Source organism: Falco rusticolus, chromosome 10, assembly GCF_015220075.1.
Source record: "Falco rusticolus isolate bFalRus1 chromosome 10, bFalRus1.pri, whole genome shotgun sequence".
Lineage (NCBI taxonomy): Eukaryota > Metazoa > Chordata > Aves > Falconiformes > Falconidae > Falco > Falco rusticolus.
The window spans coordinates 15091915-15110823 of record NC_051196.1 but is presented as its reverse complement, the minus strand read 5'-3'; the positions used below and the strand labels follow the sequence as shown (position 1 = coordinate 15110823).

The 18909-nt window shown below is 37.2% G+C and overlaps 1 protein-coding gene across 7 annotated transcripts in view; it reads left to right on the top strand.

Moving 5' to 3' along the window:
• GAS2 (growth arrest specific 2) overlaps positions 1–18909 on the top strand; it is a 98250-nt gene that overhangs the window by 36434 nt on the left and 42907 nt on the right. For all 7 annotated transcript variants that reach the window (XM_037402287.1, XM_037402283.1, XM_037402288.1 and 4 more), the window contains exons 4-6: positions 2111–2252; positions 12384–12447; positions 17122–17266. In XM_037402287.1, coding sequence (XP_037258184.1) covers positions 2111–2252; positions 12384–12447; positions 17122–17266 — 351 coding nt within the window. The remainder of the gene's footprint in view (positions 1–2110; positions 2253–12383; positions 12448–17121; positions 17267–18909) is intronic.

Genomic DNA, 18909 nt, shown 5'->3' with positions numbered 1-18909 from the left:
ATGCAGCAGGGGCAGAGATGGGTGAATGCTGCATTACTACTTCCTAGAGACTGTAAGTCACAGGGGGAAACTGAAGGTGTGAAGAAGTCTGTAGAGGATAATGAGAACTTGCCTCAGGGTACAGATGCTTATTGCTTCTTTGAAGAAATTAGTGTAATGCGAAAGGGGTGCTAGTTTAGAAATGCATCTAGTGATAACAGTTAGGGGTTTTTTTTTTTGGTTTTTTTTGTTTGTTTGTTTTTTGTTTTTGTTTTTGTTTTTTTTCTCTCTTAAGAAAAGAAGAAAATAAAAGCCCTGGTCTGTGAGAAACAGCACTTTTTTTTTTTTTTTTTTTTTCCCCTTGTTTTCTCCCCAGAATAATGTGAAGGGATTTCAAACAATAGTTAACGACTTCCTTGTGCTCTGATCTGTAAGGTTTTTCCATATCTAGAGCCCCTTGGAAGAACTCATGTTTCATTGTTTTTATTTATTCTGGATTTAGTGAATAAATGTCTTTATTTCCCTCCTTCCTTCCTCCTTCCCCTCCCTTGTTCCAGGATGGTCCAGGAGGTGATGTTGTTCTGTGACACAAGGTTTGCTTGGATTTTGCTTTAAAATATATAAAACTGGTCAGTGTTTTCTGCTAATACAGTATAGAAAAGTAGTAGTATTTTCTTGTAAATACTTTGAAACATAAGCATAACTTTTTGAAAACAAGGAAATGTAAAAGAGTACAATTGGAATAAAAATAATAGGGGAATGAGAGCTAGGTGGCTAGGAACAGGTCTAAATATTTACAAGGCATGTGTGTAAGTCTGAAACAACTTAGAAGATTCCATTGACATACTGGTAAAAGAAGTAGGATGGTGTTTATTATTGTAGCCATTCTAATTGCAGTTTATTTGGTTTACCAGGTATACAAAGGTGAGTAGTTCTGTGCTTGTAGATCTGTTATGACAGCAGCAATGTACTTGCAGATGTCTAATATAAAATCATATATAAAGTCTTTCTAAACTGCCTTTAAATACTGACATTGGTATGCTACCAGCAGCTGTGGCAAGGGGACGCCTGTTCCTGTGTCATCTTTTTTTTTCCTCTTTCCACGTTTCCAAGAATTATTTTGGACTGTTAAACCCAGAATTTTGGACATAGATCTAGGAACTAGTAGAGTCACCATTTCCAGTTTTCTACCTCTTAGCTCACTTTGGCATTGAGGAGCTACAGGTTCCTGAACAGAAGCAAATATTTCATAAATCAGCATTAGAAAACCAGCACATTCAAATCAACATAGGGGTATGAATTCCTCCATGGGTTAGAGATTTCTAAAGTTACATAGTAACAATATTTCATTTTTTTTCATTTTGCTGAGGATGATGCCTATTTTTCGTTTGAGGAAAAAAAAACTTAAATGAGAACTAAATGCTGAAGTATTCTTTCTATGTGTCTCAGTAAATGTACCAATACAAACAAAAAACTTGCTGTGGTAATCTATTCTGTTTGGCTCAGCTATATCAGTAACATCTCTTCTGATAATGAAATCATGTAAATGGAACTACTCTGATACAATGAAAGCCTGACTCCGTGGTAGACCTTGATCTTGTAGCTACTAGATTACGTTTCTGTGTTGTGGAAAGGGGGCTTCCCTGTATTGTTAAATGGCAGACAGTGGGCTTTCTGAAATATTTACAGTCTTTAGGGCTTAAGACCTATTGCTTTATACTATGTATCCTTTCTAATGTAGATCTGAATTCACCCTTAATTTTGGGAAACTTCAGTTCCTACTTTAAAATCTGTCTTTATTATTTTCTTAATTTTTATTCAGTGAACTGGACCCAAAATCCCGAAATTGTAGTTGCTAATCTTCCCAAGAAGTTGCTAGTATTGATTTAGCTCTGAATTTCAAAACACATAGTGTGTCGTGAGGCTGTGAAAGAACTTTGTGGTTGACAACTTCATGCTGTTAAATTTACTTCTTTTTCTTCTTCTTCTTCTTCTTTGCTTGGAATTTTTAATGGACAAGGAAATGTGTCAGTGGCAGTCACCTATCTATGCAAAATCTGCATGTTGATTTCATAGTATTTCAGGATAATGCTAGCATGTATCACTCATTTAGAAAATTTCTGTTTTTCAGACCTTGCCAGTACGGAAGATTCCATGCAAAGCCAATGCTCCTTCAGGGTCTTTTTTTGCACGGGACAACACAGCAAATTTCTTGTCCTGGTGCCGAGATGTAGGGGTAGATGATACTTGCCTGTTTGAATCCGAAGGTTTGGGTAAGTGTTTATTTATATAACATTTGGCAATTGTAAATAACTTTTCTTCTGTGTTTTGCCTTGAGAGATGGAATAGTGCTCTCAACAGATCCTGACTCCAAATCTGACCTGTCTGACTCTGTTAATTCTGCCCCTTATCTGAAGCATGAACAAATAAAGTAGGCAGTACTTAAAATTCACTCAATTTTAAGAGGAGCTTAAATGAGAGAAAAATCTTGCTATGATTTCTTGCACGCAGATGATTTTTTCATCTTATTTGATTGTGGAACGTTTGTTGTATAAGGTGGTGCTTTTCTGTTTCAGGGGAGTAGGATGCAAGTGCATGCCGTTTGGGCTGTAGACATTTAGCTGTTTGTGCAGATTCAATGGATTGTGCCAGAGGCCAGAAAATATGATTTATTTTTTTTCTTTGCTTCCTGTACTGACCTTTTCTCCAGCTTATTGTCTTGTGCAGCTCTGGACCAAAGCTGTGCGACACTAGTGCTTCAGGGTGTTTCATCATAAAAATTGGACTGCTCAGGAAATCACTGTTCTAATACTACATATTCTTCATTATTTTAACTCTTCTCTCTTCAAAGGAAAACTTAGGAATCTTACCTCGAGAGTCCTTCAGCCAAATATCGTGAAATGAAGGGAATCAAATGTTTGTTGGTTATCTGAACTCAGATAAAAGTGTAAAGCAGTTGTGATGATAGACAGCTCAGTGTCTGTGGAAGACAAATGAACACTGTCCTGAATCAAGAGGCTTCTTTGTTCTGTTGCTCAAAAGGTCTTTGACTGCCTACTTGAAGTTCTTATCTGTGTTGCAACTGATCTATTCCCCTTCTTTTATAGTTTTGCTCTTCTAGCACAACTATTCGTGAAGCGATGTTTTTCCCCACAGGAAAAAAGAACAGACAAATAGTGAGGGTTTTTTTTATAATGAAAACAAATTATTTTGTATCTCCAGGAGAAAATGCTTGACAGAGAAGAAATCAGTATCACAAAGGTGATGCATCATAAGGAGGATATATATGTATTGGCTCTGTTTTTCTATTCAAATCCTTAAGATGAAATTTTTTGGGGGTGTGGTATATCATATGCAAGGTGAACAGTAATTGTATTTCCAAATCTTTGGAATGATGGAGAGGTTGATCGTTGCCTAGGACCAAGAAATGTGCAAACACAAGGAGGAAGGAGACACAGACCTCCAATGTCTGAGATTGGTTAATCAAAAAATTAAATGGATTTAGGCTTTATACTGCTATGGTAAACCCAGCAGTTTACCGGTGTTCCAGTAATAAGTTAACTGTGTAATTGAAAGCATGTTTTTAAGGAGTTTTTTCGTGCATTTTTAGGAAACCAGATCTTGTTTAGAGATTGAATTGTCATAGCTGAAATCCTGTCATTCCCTGGAGAAGTTAATTTTTACACATAGGCAGTGCTTTGCCTGCTACAGTATAACATTGAGTGTAAATGCACCTGGAAGGTTGATGTTCTCAGTGACTTCATCTCTCAGAAAAGTGAAGTGAAACATGCCCATATATACAGTGCACAAACCTGTACTGTATTGATTTGTTGGATTAGTGACTGATTTTCTTCACTGATTGAAAACTAGGTTCTGTTGTTTTCCTTTTCTGAGTGTTACTACTTATAGAAAGTACTTGTTTAAAAGACTTACGGTGCTGGAAATAAGATGAGGACTTGGTAATATTTTGACCTATTTTTCTGAACTTGAGAAAGGGGTAGTGGCCGTGGCATTTGTAAAAAAGCAAACCAAAAACCCAACCAAAACCTAACAAAAAAACAACCAACCAAAAAACAACCAACCAAAAAAACCCACAAAACCACACCAAAAGCCCCACAACCAAATAGCACCGAAGGGAAAAAAAACAACCCACCCAGAAACTATCATTCTCCCTGGCTTGGAGCTAGAATTCTTTAAAATTTTGGTTTCAGTTGAGGTTTCTCTAATGCATTAGAAATGGTGATGACTCATAGTAGCTGCCAATCTAAAGCTTTGATGTTCCTCTCTCTCCAACAAATCACTTCTCCGCTGCTTGGGAAATAAAAACTCAGCAAAGGTAAGTAATATCAAGGATTCTCCTCAAAGTGGTGAGAAACATGTATGAGTGACATCTAAGCATTCCCACTGCCTTATGGAATTCTGCTGTATTTTTGATAAGTAATTGCGGTGAAGGTATGGTTGCGGAGGTAACTGGGTTTTGTGTTTTTTTTGTGGGTTTTCCCCATGGCTAATAGACTGTACTGATGTGTAAATTGCTAGTGATGAAGCAACTGTTTCTGTCTACACTGAGGAACCTTATGGTGTTAATGTTCCTGACTGACTTGATGCTTATCCTCCTTTTTTACTCTCTGCTGCCTGCCTTATGGTATGTAAATACTGTATTATGTAATTGAATGCACATAGTGATATTCTCTTCATGCCGTTGTATCACATAAAATGTTTGAGGCCTTTTTTTGGTGAATTTGTATTCTGACATAGTAAATCTTCAAAATCATTCTTACAGCACTGAAAGATTTGAATGATGGATTTGTGATGCTACAGATTTCAAAAAAAAAAAAAAGTCCCTAGTCTATCCAGAGATCAGCAAGTTTAGTTAAATACTAGGTAAGAAACTATTAATTGCTAAATTAAATAACTAAAATTAATAACATTTCTCATTACTTAAAAATATGTTCTCATCCTGATGAGTTCTGTAGCCTTTAAAGTCGTGCAAGTATAACTGCACGCAAACACACCCGACACTCCCGGTTTCTTAGCGCTCAGACTGAAGTCATGTGAAGGTATTCCTCATGGGAATGGAATGGTGTCAGACAGATGCTATAGCAGATAGGTGCAGTCTGTGCCTGAGGAGCTCGCGGGCGATCTTGAGTGTCCCTAAAGGCTTGGTGCTGCAAAGTTTTAACATTCTAGGGCTGATCCAAGCAAGTAGGTGAGTAGACCTACTCATGTCACTTGGTGCCCTTGTCCATCACATATGCACTGATATAGTGTCTGTTTAGTTAAAGTTAGGCAAGGGTTGAAATGCTTTGTTGGATTTAGCTAAGCTAAACAGGAAACAGGATCAAAGTCTTCAAAGCAAATAAAGGGGGGGGGGGGGGAGGCGGGGAAGTGGTGTTTGTTTTGCTGGTAGATATGATTATGCTTCCTAATCAGTAGAGTTACTTGAACATATCTTTGAAAGAGATCAGTACAGAGCTCAAAAGTTTGAAAACAATGCACTTGCATAATATGATGCATTTTACCTTTTTGAAGTTGAATCTAAAGCATCTGAACTATGCTTTAACATATTTCAAAATACAAACAAATGGGACATAGTTTTCTGTAAAGATTTATGATACAGCCAGAGCTGACTGGTAGCAATCTCTATATATATTGCCCTTTGAACTTACTTTCTTGCCACGTCTCTGCATTAAAATATCAGAGTTAATGCCTTTGCAAAAGAAAAGGCGGATGGCATACCTGTCTTGTATAAGCAGCAGAAAAGACATTAGCATCTGCAACAAATATAGCAACACGGTACGTGGGGATAGTCTTGAATGCTGCAAAATAGGGGGAGGCTCTGCATGCTCGCTGTGCTCGTTGATCGATTTAGTGTAGTCAGCGTCTTCAAAGAAGAAGAAATTAGCTTTGTTAGTGAAAAAACCTATCATCCAGAGTCCAGACTTTCATCATCTGGGCAAATCTTGAGATACCCTGTCTTTGAACAGTGTTCTTAAATGTATCAGAGGTCAAAATTTGTCCTGTATCTAGGACTTGGAATGTCATGCATTAACTCTTCGCAGCCTAAGAAAAGTAATACTGTCTGTAACTCCTCTGTTCCCATAATGTATATATTTTTTAAGTTCCCCTTTGTAGTTTTTAGGGCAGCAGATCCACACAGCTGTGGTAATTCAATTTATGGAAGCATTCTAGGTGGAGATATTTGTAAGTATGGTGCTCAAGCCTGAAGAGTGTAATACTTGAAGAAAACTCTTGGCCGAATAGTAAGAATGGTAAGATTTTCTATGTTTGCTTTTGTTAAGTGAACTTAAAGCCTAATTTGTGAACTCTTTTGTTGGTAATGTAGTGTTGTTGGATGATTGTAGGATTTGGAATCGACGAATAGTCCACACCTCTTCTATGATAGAGTCTACCCGGCAAGAAAAGGGTTTGCCACCGAGTGTACCAGCATGCCCATGTGTGTTGTCTGTTTTGGGAGTTGTTGGATGATATTGTTGCATTTTTGTTTTGTGCTTGTATGTTATGTAACTCTGTGTGTGTGTGTGTGTACATGCAACATGGGACATGGGCTTCTTTTGATGCAACGTAGTGATTAGAGTTTAATTGATTGTTTCCCTAAAAAAAAGCATCTAGTGTTTTAGTGGAAGTAATAGACTCAAACACAAACACCTCTGATATTTATTCTAATGATTTTTTTGAATTTACATAGGAAAAAAACACTCAAACATCGATAGCTTAAAAATGTTATGCGTGGGGTAAATGATTTTTTTTTTTTTAAACTAATACTCCAGTTTATCTAATTTCATATTACAAGATGGAAGTATTTTGGCTGTTCTTTCACAGTGACTCATTTACAGCTTGTAACGCATGTTACATTTTAATACATTTAGTTGCATCAGAATAAGACTTTGTCATATCTTTCATAATATTTTACCAAACAACTCATAATATTGTTGAATGTGTCTCATTCTGAGGACTATAGAAGCATCCTGGACACTGTGTTATTACCATTGGATTTTCATTTTAAATTAATGAATTCCAACAAATGATTAGTGCTTAGATGTTCTTTATATTCATTCTAGATCAGTTATTTACTATCCCTATATCTACTGTGTTTGAAACCTTAACTTTTTTTGAGACTTCCATAAGTGACAGGGCTGAACTCCTTGATTTAAGTATGTCATAGTGCAACTGATGCAGAAGCAAGGATACATGTGGAGTTAGTTGAACAAAGTAAGTGTTATCAAAGCAATGTTAAAAAAAATAAAACACCAACAAAAACTACCATAGCATCAGAAGAAAAAGTATTAAAGGAGAAAGTGACAGACAGTAGGAAGAAGGATGAAAGGATCAAGCTTTTAAAAAACTTTTCCTAAATGTGTGTGAATTCTGATAGCAATTGGAAGCCTATGATAGTAAATACTAAGCCCCTTTGGAAAATCCCTTTGCTTCTAGTGAGCTAAAAATTGGTTTAGAAGCAGAAATAATACTCACTTGTTTGATTCAGCTATGCCTGAGATGTTTAAAAAAAAAAAAAAAGTGACTCCACTGAAATGGTTTATGAAAATGTTAGGAGCCAAGGCTTGAAATTTGGCAGGGAGGTGTAAGAACTTTGCTCCTGTGTCGTGGTTGGGCTTTCTGCTAATTGCTAATTCTGCTAAAAACAAAACAAAAATCCCCAACCAACCAGAAACAAGAAATTTCTTGTTGGTTATTATGAACACTCCTGGTTTAAATATGTGCAGCAAAGACATGATATCCATGTGCAGGGTGTGTTCTGTCTCCTTACAGCCCCAGGGTCTGATCAGCACTGAAAGCAGAGGCTGTTCCTTCTTTGCTTTCTCCGCTTCTCCTGGTAGCATCCAGGCACTGCAGAAGGGAGTGATGAAGGCTGCAGAAGTGTGGTGAACAGTGAGTAGGAAAGAAATGAGGTACAAGGAAGGAGAACACTGGGTGAGTGATCATGAGAGCAGGACCAGTGAAAGGAGAAAGAGCCAGCAACAAGACGGAAGCAGTGTGGAGCAAGCAGTTATAGCCAGAGAGGAACAGGGATAAAAGCTTGCTAGGAGCTGAAAAGGAAGAATTGTTAAAGAAGAGTGGCTGGAAGTAGCTTGAAAAGATGCAAGCAATGAGGACAGCAGGTGAGGATTTGAAATAAATGAGATGGCAAGCAATAGAGCCTGTAACAGTCAGGACACCTAAAATAAGCTGGACTTGTATGTGCTAGTTCTAAATCTTCACATTGCTTTTATGTTAAGCAAATATCATCAGTTAGATTCTCTGGCAAGGTGAATATTTCCATTCCTCTTATGCAGTAGATCGGCATAGTGCTCATGTCTTCTACATTTACAAATTGCCATTTGCTTACAGTCACTTGCTTGGGCAGTTCATCTTGCTAATGTTTGGTAGGGGAGGATTAGCTACTGGTTCTCCAGGAATATTATTTTCTTCCAATATATAAGCTTGAACAATTACAGGAAATTGCATTAAAAAATTGTGTTATTGATGCAAAGTGAAGTGCTTGGGCTACAGTTAAGGCTGACTGTACTACATTAGTTAAACTATTTAATTATTTTGACCAGCCTTTCATGTGGTCATGGGCTATTTTTTTCCCCAGAGAGCTGTGTTCTTTTTAGAACAGCCCGTGCTCTGCCAACATCTTGGTATCATATGGTTCATGAAGTGAAAGAAACTCTTAGTGGTATGTTATTTTCTCCTTGCATGCCTTATTTGTTGGAAAAAATCTGAAGATGTTTGGAGAGTGATGCAGGATGCTGAAAGATGATATTTTGCTGTTGCTACTGAACAGCATCAGAAGAAGGGACTAGATAGCACCTACATGCAGTGGGAGGATCCATTTTGGACTTTGTAATGGGATCACTAGTTGTGTTGGCTTGGATTTCATACAAAATGTAGGATTAGGAAACTCAACAGTACCCTGGAGATCAGGCAGGACGTATTTCAGAATAGCACCTAGATAAGTGTGTGCTTTTCTTGTATCTAATACCTATACCTTTATTCCATGTATAAGATAGGAATAGTGCTACTACTTAACTCATAGAAGTCTTAGAGGAATCTTAATTTTTGCTTTTTCTTTGAATACTTCACAGCATACAGTAGCTTTGTTGTGGAAATGAATTGTTGACTGTAAACTTTAAACGATGCGCAGTGAATTGCGTATGTGGCCATAGACAGAATGAAGGTGGTTTCTCAAAATAATTTTTTGGCTTCCAGTGTTTACTCTGTCCTAACTGCACATAAATTTTGACAATTACAGAAAATGTGTTGCTTAACAAATGTCTGTTTGCCATATAGGTTATCTGGGGTTAAGTGATCAGATCAAAAAGTGGAGGTGGTGCCTCTGACTGAAATGCCACTATTAATATAGATGATAGTAAGTAATTCATAAAATCGTAGATGTAGTTCCCCCAGGAGCAACAGAATACCATGGGTACAGGTGTTCCATTTCAACCTCAGCTTCCGAATGAATTGCCTGTAGTCCTCAACTGATAGTAATTATTACCATTTGAAAATGTAATTATATGTATATATAAAACTGTGTACATATATGTAGTATATTTAGCGATAAACTGAAGTACGATCAGAATTTAAATGAAAATTCAAATTAACAGTACAGTGAGCATTTATATGTGAAATATTAGGATTTCTACAGATTGGGGGGTTTAGTGGCATACTTGTTATAATTAATGAAATAATGATTTTGATGCTGTGTAGTGCCTCTGAAATAGTTTTTGCCATATCTTTTATCAGATGTCTCAAACTGCTTAGAAAATAGGAACTCAACTTCTATAAGTAAACTAAGAAAGGAAGTGTAAGAAATGTTTCTCTTTCTGTTCCATGTATGGAAAAAAGCATAAAGGTAGCTTTTTCTTTCAGGCGAAAAGTATCTCAAAATAAGTACTCAGAAATCAAGGCACTCGAAAGTGCTACTTGCTCACTCAAGGTTCTAGTGAGGGTCCAAGATAGGTGTGGAAACACAGACTCGTGTCTCTGTGGCTTTGGCTGTGACTCCTTCCCAGTCTCTTGTGAGCTAGTAGCCCATTAAGCAGCTCTGCTTTTGGGAAAAAATGAAAATTTGGGTTTGAGTATCTAAATTATTTCCAGTGGGTATTGCAGTATACAAAATAACATTTGTTTGTCTCTGAAGTTCCTGAATACATATGCTGGTATAGTCCTCAGGAATGCCAACATTTTCTTGGTAGAAGTGCTGTGTCACCGTCTTCTCATCGGATGAACAGATGTTTGTTTTTTCTGGTCAGTAATTGCCTGCACAGCTCTTCATCCTCTAACAATGATTTCACTATGTGTTCGATGTGAAATGCATGAAATATCTCTGGATTATGTTGGGTCAGATTTGCTAAAGGACTTTGAATTTTGTTTGGGTAGAAGAGCTTTAAGCATTGACAGGAAAACATTTTACCTTTCTGAATCAAATCTTCTTCTAGTTCCATTTATGGATCTCTTCACAAATGATAAAACTTGAGCCTCATTTTTTTTCTTCTCCCTTACAAAGTCCTTCATATTTGCATATGTTTGAATTGCATTTCAGAAATATTGAACTCCTTTTGACTGTTCCAAGACTGGTTTATTGCATTTGTATTTTGTGGTATGCCTTATTTCTTAAAATCAGTTTTACTTTGTGGCAGTCCCAACTGGTTTAAAACCAAAGCAGCGCAATACATTTTTAGGGTCATGGATGTAACACTTTAAAAATACTGATTGCTAGTAAAGGTAGATGTTTCATAAAACTATTGTGTTGTGGCAAGGAAGAATATTGAGAATATCTGAAAATCCAAGCCTGCATCTTTTATGTTCTTGATAACAGATGGCTGAAAGATAAAAATACTTCTCCTAGTGCAGTGCCCTTTTAGTATTCGTGCTCTGCAGTTTCAGTTCTGGAAATGTATTTGGATGAGATTAGCAAGGAAGAATGCATACATCTCAAAGTCCTACATGTACACTAATAAAAGATACTGGGATGAGCGTTCAGCTTCCACAAACTACCATATATTTATTCAAGTCCGTGAAGCTGGAAGTTGAAGAAGCTGAAGATCTGCCCCAGGGCATTTAGAGGTGTTTACGTCTGTGGATGCCTGTTCTGGGTCTCATGCGTACAATATAGGACAAAGTAATAACTTTTAGAGCTTTAACTAGACATTGAAATATCTTTTTCAGGCATGGTATTTTTTTCTTCATGCATTTGAGTTAGGTGAGTGTTTAGATAACCAAAATGCTTATACAGCAGATGTCTTGACCTTACCTCATAAAAAAAAAAAATCAGTTTTGATGCTGTTTCTTCTGATTAGTATGAATATTCACACACCAATCTGAACTATACAGTACAAATCTTTCAATTATTGTGGAAATTTCTAAAACCTGAATTTTAGCTGCAACATGAGGGTTTTACTGCAACAAGTATTTCTGGAGAGAAGTTGACCACGTACTCATAATTCCTTTTTTGTTGTTGTTGGTTTTTTTCCCCCTCTTCCTTCTTTATTCCTTTCTTCTTTCTGGACGTTTGGGGAGTGGATTATGCAAACAGCCACAGGCATTTCCTCAGTTACTGATTTTGGATTTTGTTATTATATTTTGCTGGACTTCTCTACAGAACATAACCTACAAAATGGGGGGTGGGGAGGGGGGGAAGGAATTATCTTGGATGATGGTGGTATTTCTTAAAGAGAAGTTAGTGCTGTGTTACAGCTGCTTTTGAAGCTTAAAACCTTGTTTCTTCTGTAGAATCCAGGCATGAAAATGTGCATAGATGTGTGTAAATAAACAGAGGGGTTTTTTGTTTGGTTTTGGGTTTTTTTATTTTATGATGAGCTGAATTCTTCAAGTATTCCAGTTTCATATTTGCTCTAAGAGTAGATGTATAATGAATTCAGGGCTTAGTTTGTAATGAAATATGTCTGTCTTAATACAATTTCATTACTTCTGTGTTTTAAATAATCTAAGAAAAATAGTGATCTAAAGGATAGAAATTCTTTTAGTTTGTGAGAAAAGTATTACTTCCATTTATTTTTGACATTCTACAAATTGTAGTGTTCTGCCAGAGCTCTTGATTATTTTCAAAATTGTTATGAATGGCTTGCATGTTACCAAATAGCCCAAATAATTACTCAGTGATTTAGATTTAGAATGGTGTTTTCAAAGGAAGTAAAGGATTATGAAGTGGGAACTGCCTAAATCGTCTGCACTCTGAGAACCACTCCTCAGTCCCATCCTTTTTATTCCAGTAAAAATCCACTGCAAGCCAAAGAAAACCAAATTTTTTCTCAGACAAGAGTTAGAGAAGTTGACAGTTAGGTTCTATTAATCACTAAGATCTTTAAAACAAATTTTATTTATAAATGTGTTCCATCTTCATTTTGCTTTTCCAGTTCTCCACAAGCAGCCAAGAGAAGTGTGCCTTTGTTTGTTGGAACTTGGAAGGATTGCAGCAAGGTAGGTGAAAATATTTAAAGAATGAAGAAATATTTGCATTCTTCACAGCAGTGGCTATTGAGAGACTTACCAAATCAGCACATCTCAAGCAAACTTTTATTGTCATTAAGTTCAAGGAGAATGCTTGTCTTGGTGTCACTCAAGATTAGCTTGTGGGCAGTTGTTAACAAATATAATGAAATCTCTGTCCCATCACCTCGATGAAGGTATTTGTTGGCTGACTTATTAAGAGAGGAAAGAGTTAAGAATTTTTTTCTAAATAAAGCTTTGAGCTGTTTCTTCTTCTGACAGTCAGATCTCTCTCTAGACAATTGCGATTTCATTAACTTCACTGATAATAAGTTGATCTTCACATAACCAAAATCTGACCTAAGCAACACTGACTCTTGTTTAAATAAACTTAGATCTGATTTTCACCAACAGAAGCAATACGAGAACTGAGTTAACAGTCTGCATTCTATCACTGTCAGATGCTTCTAGCCAGACTGGCCCTTCAGTACATCGTAGTATTATCTTTGATGTCAAGGCAAGTGACTTTCGCTAGACAATCAAAATGACAGTAATGAGAATGTGATTTTTGCCTTTTTGCAGATGCAGATTTAACAAGCACAGTGCATAAGATTTGCTGAAACATACATGGACAGCAGTGTTGCTGCCCAGCCTTGCAAGTAAATTGCAGTTGCATTCATGCATGTGTATCAAATTGGACTGCCTTGCCATACAAATAGTTGCATTAATTTCAGAAGAATTTCTTGTGGTTACAATCAAGGCGAAGGAGATGCCTGTTTATTTCTAGCTTAAGAACTAGCATTTTCACATTAAAATTGCGTTATGAGTATTCCTGTTTTGTGAATGCAACTTGCTTGGGAAGCTGCTTAACTAGTAATTTGTCTCTTGGTGAAGTTTCAGAAAAGCCCTCTGTGCCAGTGGAAGCTTGCATAGGAATTGTGTTGACCAGAAAAGGTTGATTTCCACGTTGCAAGATTTTTCTTATCTCTAAAGCTTAGATCCAGTCAAAAAAAAAAAAAAAATTAACTTTCCATGGATAAGGAAGTGTTGTGATCTGTAGGTGCTCAATGAAATTGATGTTCATGAATCTTAATTCATGAGCAAGAAACTGTGCTTGCAAGATCCTCAGCTTGGAGGTAGACCTTCCAGCATTCAGAGACCGTATGCCCAGGGCATAGCTGTCAGAAATGGCTGCCATGGGTTGATTACTTGATAGTATCCAGCTTCCTCAGAGAATGCAGGCCAGTGTTTAGACAGCTTTCTATTTTGCTAAAGTCGGTTGAGTTAGATAAATCTCATTGCGAAATGAAATTAGATTTCTGAACAGATTTACAAGGGACTTAAGATAGAATCTTACCCTTTATATTTGCCTTTTGTCTCAAGCTTCCGTGTCTCACATTCTCTGTTCCAGGCATGAAAACAAATATTGAATCAATCAGTGTTTTCATTTATTATGTGTATCTATCCATTTGCCTTTGAGATATCTTTTTTATTTATAATACATGTATATTGTCACATGCCACTGATTTATTGTATATATTATATTTATGTTACTGTATTTCATTTTTGTTTATAGCTTAGACGACTAATAACGTATGTGTCTCTACTTGTTCCTGCTCTAATATCTCTGAAAACAAACAAAACCCCATTTATAATCTCGTGAGTTTCCAAGGTGCACAGAAACTTTTGAAGGGGAACATGAGGTTAATAAAATTGAAAAGCACATATGTGATGCCAATTTTGCCTGAGCTGTGTGGTAAACTAGAACTATATGGAAAAGGAGAATGGATAGTTGCCTCCACTAAGCGTAGGAAAGAGCACAATAAACTGACGTTGTGCCGCTTTACACAGGAGAGAAGCAGGGTGCATGCTTGCCAAATTTGTAAGGCAAACTGGGTCACTTGACAGTCTTAGGAGTCTGCTTTCCAGTGCAGGAGCTGCAGAGATCTTGGAAAAGGTGCCTCAGTATGTTTTTAAAGAATGAAAATAGTAAGAGATGCTGAATAACTTCTTTCTTTTCTCTTCCTTTTCTGTTTTAGAAGCAGAAAGATGTTCATTGTGGCTTCTTCATCACAAGGAGCCAGCTCCTAGCACTTTGCCGAGCTAGATTACTGTTAGTCTTTAGGGTCTAGTATTCCTATAAATCATCTTAGGCCCTTCTTCTTAATGAAAATAACCTCGGGATTGAGGCACATGTGAGCAGGAATGGGGATTGTTTGAGGAGGAGGTAGAGTTGAGCTCTGTTCTGCTAAACTTGAACCCAATCCACAGATACTCTGCGGATGAGGAGACAGCTGATAACTGCCCTATGCTTTAGCAGTGCTTTTAGCATGTTCTTTCATAGTGTCCGATTAGCCAAATTAGAGACGTGGGCTGGCTGGCTGGACTATGCAGTGAGTGGAAAACTGTGTGACCACTTGGCTCACAGTGTGGCAGTTCATATCTAGGTACCAATAAAAATAACATCACCTCATAAACTATCCTGGATTCCAGTTGTTTATGAAAACGAAACTCTGAGGTTATCTGTGAAATTTCAATAGCTAAAATGGGCCATTTTATGCACCGGCAGATACTTTGTGGGTAGAGAACTTCCCATGAGAGAGGGAAGTGTCCCACAGGGTGTAAGCGAGCATTGACAATACATGGGACTATTGCAGTGGGTTGCACAGGTCCAACTTTATCCCAAATTATTTTCAAGTCAGAGATGATACAATGGAAAACAGCTAAATTATCTTTTCTGCAGAAAGAATGAAGTTCTTGGGTAACTAGGGGGCTTGGTGTGTGTGTTAAACAATACCCACAGGTCTTTTGAAATTACTGTTGAGCAATTTCAAGACCTTTTTGCTATTGTATTCAGTTTTTCCTTGGTAAAAGTGGGAAGTGGTGCTCTAAGAAGTCTGTTGGAGATCACATTACAGTCGAATGTTGCTGCATTTGGAGTTATGAGAAGGCAGGCTAGGAAAGAGCAGAAAAGGAAATTCTCATAGTACCTTCCAGAACAGAATTTGCACCTCTACCCCTCCCAGAAAAGATGCGGGTTTTACCATTTCAGCTTTCCAGCAACTTTTCCGCAGGTTGATACAATGTCTGGGAAAAAATGTGTGTGTGTATATTTGTTCGTTGGTTTCATTTTTCAACTCATCACCAGAGGAATTCAGAATATTGGAAGTACAGGGAACTTTAAAACTCAGTAATTATGACAAAAATTGGAAATTATGGGAAGCAGTAGAAAGAAAGAAGCAGCATTGCTTGGAGTGTAGGAGTTTTATTTGATGAGTAAGGCTGCATGCAGGTGTAGGTTTAGAGCCTAGTGGGAATTTTAAGATTTACAGCCTGTCGGCATCTGCAGGCAGACAGGAAGTAAATGGATTGTATATAAGTGCTTGCTTCAGTGTTGGCTGGCTTTTCATTAGGCAGACCGCACCAGTTAGAAGCCAATACAAGCACAGATTTGGTTCTTGATTTTCTTTGTATTAATTTCTAGGCAGTAGTGTAACTAAATTAAAAGCTATCAGGAAAATGCAAAAGATTATATATGCACTTACGCCCTTTCTTGGCACACTTTTAACATTATTAAGGTATTTAGCTGAGATTTTCATAAAACGTTTGTTACTGCTAAACATTTTAGTGTCCAGATCTTTACCTAGATAAACCAGCCTATTTCTGCATCTAGGCTGTGGATTTTTCTGCTACAGAAGAAAATATTTTTCACTTATGCAAGTGGTTTGCTGTGAGAAGCCTACCTGGCATGATTACTTTTCCAAGCTGAAGTCCTCCTCTGAAAAAGGAAATCTTTCTATTTTTCTGGATTTTGTTCAGTGTTGGCAAAATAAAAACAAAACAAACCAGAGAGGAATTATCAGTGATTAGGAAAATGAGATGGGCTTTTAGACTTCTGTCCAAGCTCTGCTTCTTGCTGTGAGATACTGGTTTAATCACTTGCGTGACACTTCCAAAAGCAGAGGTTGTTTTAAAGAACTTACTTTCCAAGTGCCGTGTTTGAGATGCTCCATGCCGAAGTTGCATGTATTTTGTTTTAGTTGGAGGTACAAGTGTTCTGCCACTGTAAACAGAGATCTGAAGATTACCTGTCCAAAATCAGTTAGAAAAAGCATTAGCCACTTCTGAAAAATAGGGGCCATGTCTCAATGTATTTATCTATAAATTCAGTGCAATATTTGAGACAAGGATAACTTTTAATCCCTTTTCATCTGGATTTCTTTGAAAAATACAAACACAAAATATAAATTGTTGAGCAATTTGAAAGGTGGTTGTTTGGAGGGGAAAAAAAAAAAGTGGGGGGGAAAAAAGACAAAAATGTACTGAACTTGAATCTGTCTTACATGGCATAATGATTTTTAAGGCCTTTTGTTGGTCATAAATTAGTCATTCACCAATATATATGTTATCAGACAGAAAAGTTGGAAATAACCTGTATTTCCTGTCAATTTGATCAACTGAGAGGTTCCATCTAAATTAATTTTTATATTAATTGGGAATGATGGCATTAATATTAGATAAACTTTATACATGTTTACTAGTGTGTGTAGCATTCTGTTATTGCACAGTAGGGCAATATAGAAGGTATAAATTCTTTTCACCATTTTGTTTTAAAATACGTAATACTTTATAAGGACTAGTAATTTGTTTGCATGTTTCCAAAAGGTTTGGCGTGGAGCCTCCTGGATTAATAAAGCTGGAAAAAGAAATTGAACAAGAGGAAACACTTTCAGCCCCTCTTCCGTCTCCTTCACCGTCACCAACAAAGTCTCCTGGGAAAAAGAGCACAGGGAAACTGTTGGATGATGCTGTAAGTTGTGGGAGGAAGCTTCTTCCTATCTGACCCGTTCTGGTATGCGCTTACTCGCAAGGCACACAGAAGGCTGAGTTTAACATCTGACTGGATTTTAAAGATTTGCAGACTGATAGAGTTAATTTATTTTTGACCACAATTATTTATGCCTGAAGATTGGAAAAAATGTCACACTGTGTAGGAGATCTGCAGTTCAGGCTAGCTTTGTGCTTAGGGCCAAGTTCCCTTCTTATTACTCCGTTTTCTTTCTCTGTTCAATTCTTATTCATCAACTCCCACTTCGTGTTTTGTCTGAAAAAGGACTGAGTCAGGACTAGGAGATTTGGCCCATACTGACTTCTACTGAATGTTAACAAACACTTCTAAGTTATCTCAGCCTAATTTTTATGCTGCTGTTCTGTATGTTTCTCACGTGGTAAAAAAACAAGCTTTTTTTTGCCTCGTTGGGAAGAAAGAATCTTGCTTTGAATTTTATTAAAGTCTTTGCACTACAATGCAGTGTTCATTTCTCTGATACAAACCCTAGAGGGGTTCACTTGAAGTAGCTGGAATTAGATGAAAAGGATACATTTTGAGACCATGAAAAGGTTAAACTTGAAAAGTACAAATATATTCCATAAAAAGAAGCAGTTACTATAGTAACTGCTATATTACAAGGTAGATGTGCCACCTGGGAGTTACAGAGCACTTCTTGAAAAATCCATGTGCCACTTTTTTGTTACAAAGAACAGATGGAATATTATGGTCATCCATTTTATTGAAATACTTTGTACTGTTTGATGCAAATAATTACCTTTAATGTTTTTTTAGATTTTGTATTTCTTCCTCAATTTTGCAAAAGCACTTGCTTAAGTTTCAACAGAATTCAGAACAGTTATGTGTAGAGGGAGGGTGGAGACCGTGTATCTTATAGGAACAGAACAGAGTGTGAAGGTTGTCTCCAACCACCTCCTTTAATTTAGAAAGCAGTAGGGATAGAAACAGCGTGGAATTCATCCAGCTAGATTCCTGACCTGCTCTGCCCCAGACACTCACACCATAAAATAGCAGCAGTGCTCATACAGTCCAGACACAAAATAAAATAGGATATAATTCTTCCCTCTGCTTCCTTATTCGATTTCCAAATTCCACTCAATAATACTTCTGTGTCCTTCGGGATAGTAATGTAATGGAAGCCTCAATAGCAGGATCAGCAGTGAAGGGCTCATTATCTTCTGTTTTACACCAGTATAAATCTGTTGGCTTCCATTCTCTACCGGCCAGAGATGGCTCTATTTTGCTTACACAGTTCAAAACAACCTTGGACATATTCCGTCTGGCTGTTCTGGGTTTTTGTTTGATGAACCCTGGTAAAAACAGCTCTTAAGGCATAGTTCACGCTATCCATTTTCAGTTTCCAAATCAGAGAGGTGTTAAATACCATAAGGTATTATGTCAGAAATCGCTAATTATTGGGCAGCGTTCAGAGGGCTGTTGCCAAACAGTCCTGTAGGCACAGTCCCAGTCTTGGTACCACTTTCCAAGCGATACAGGAATGCAACTTTTGCATCCTCAGCAGCCTGCGCTTGGATTTAAGTCATCAACCACTGACTTTGTGTAAGTTACCCTATTGTATACTGACTGCCTAAATAGTTTGATTC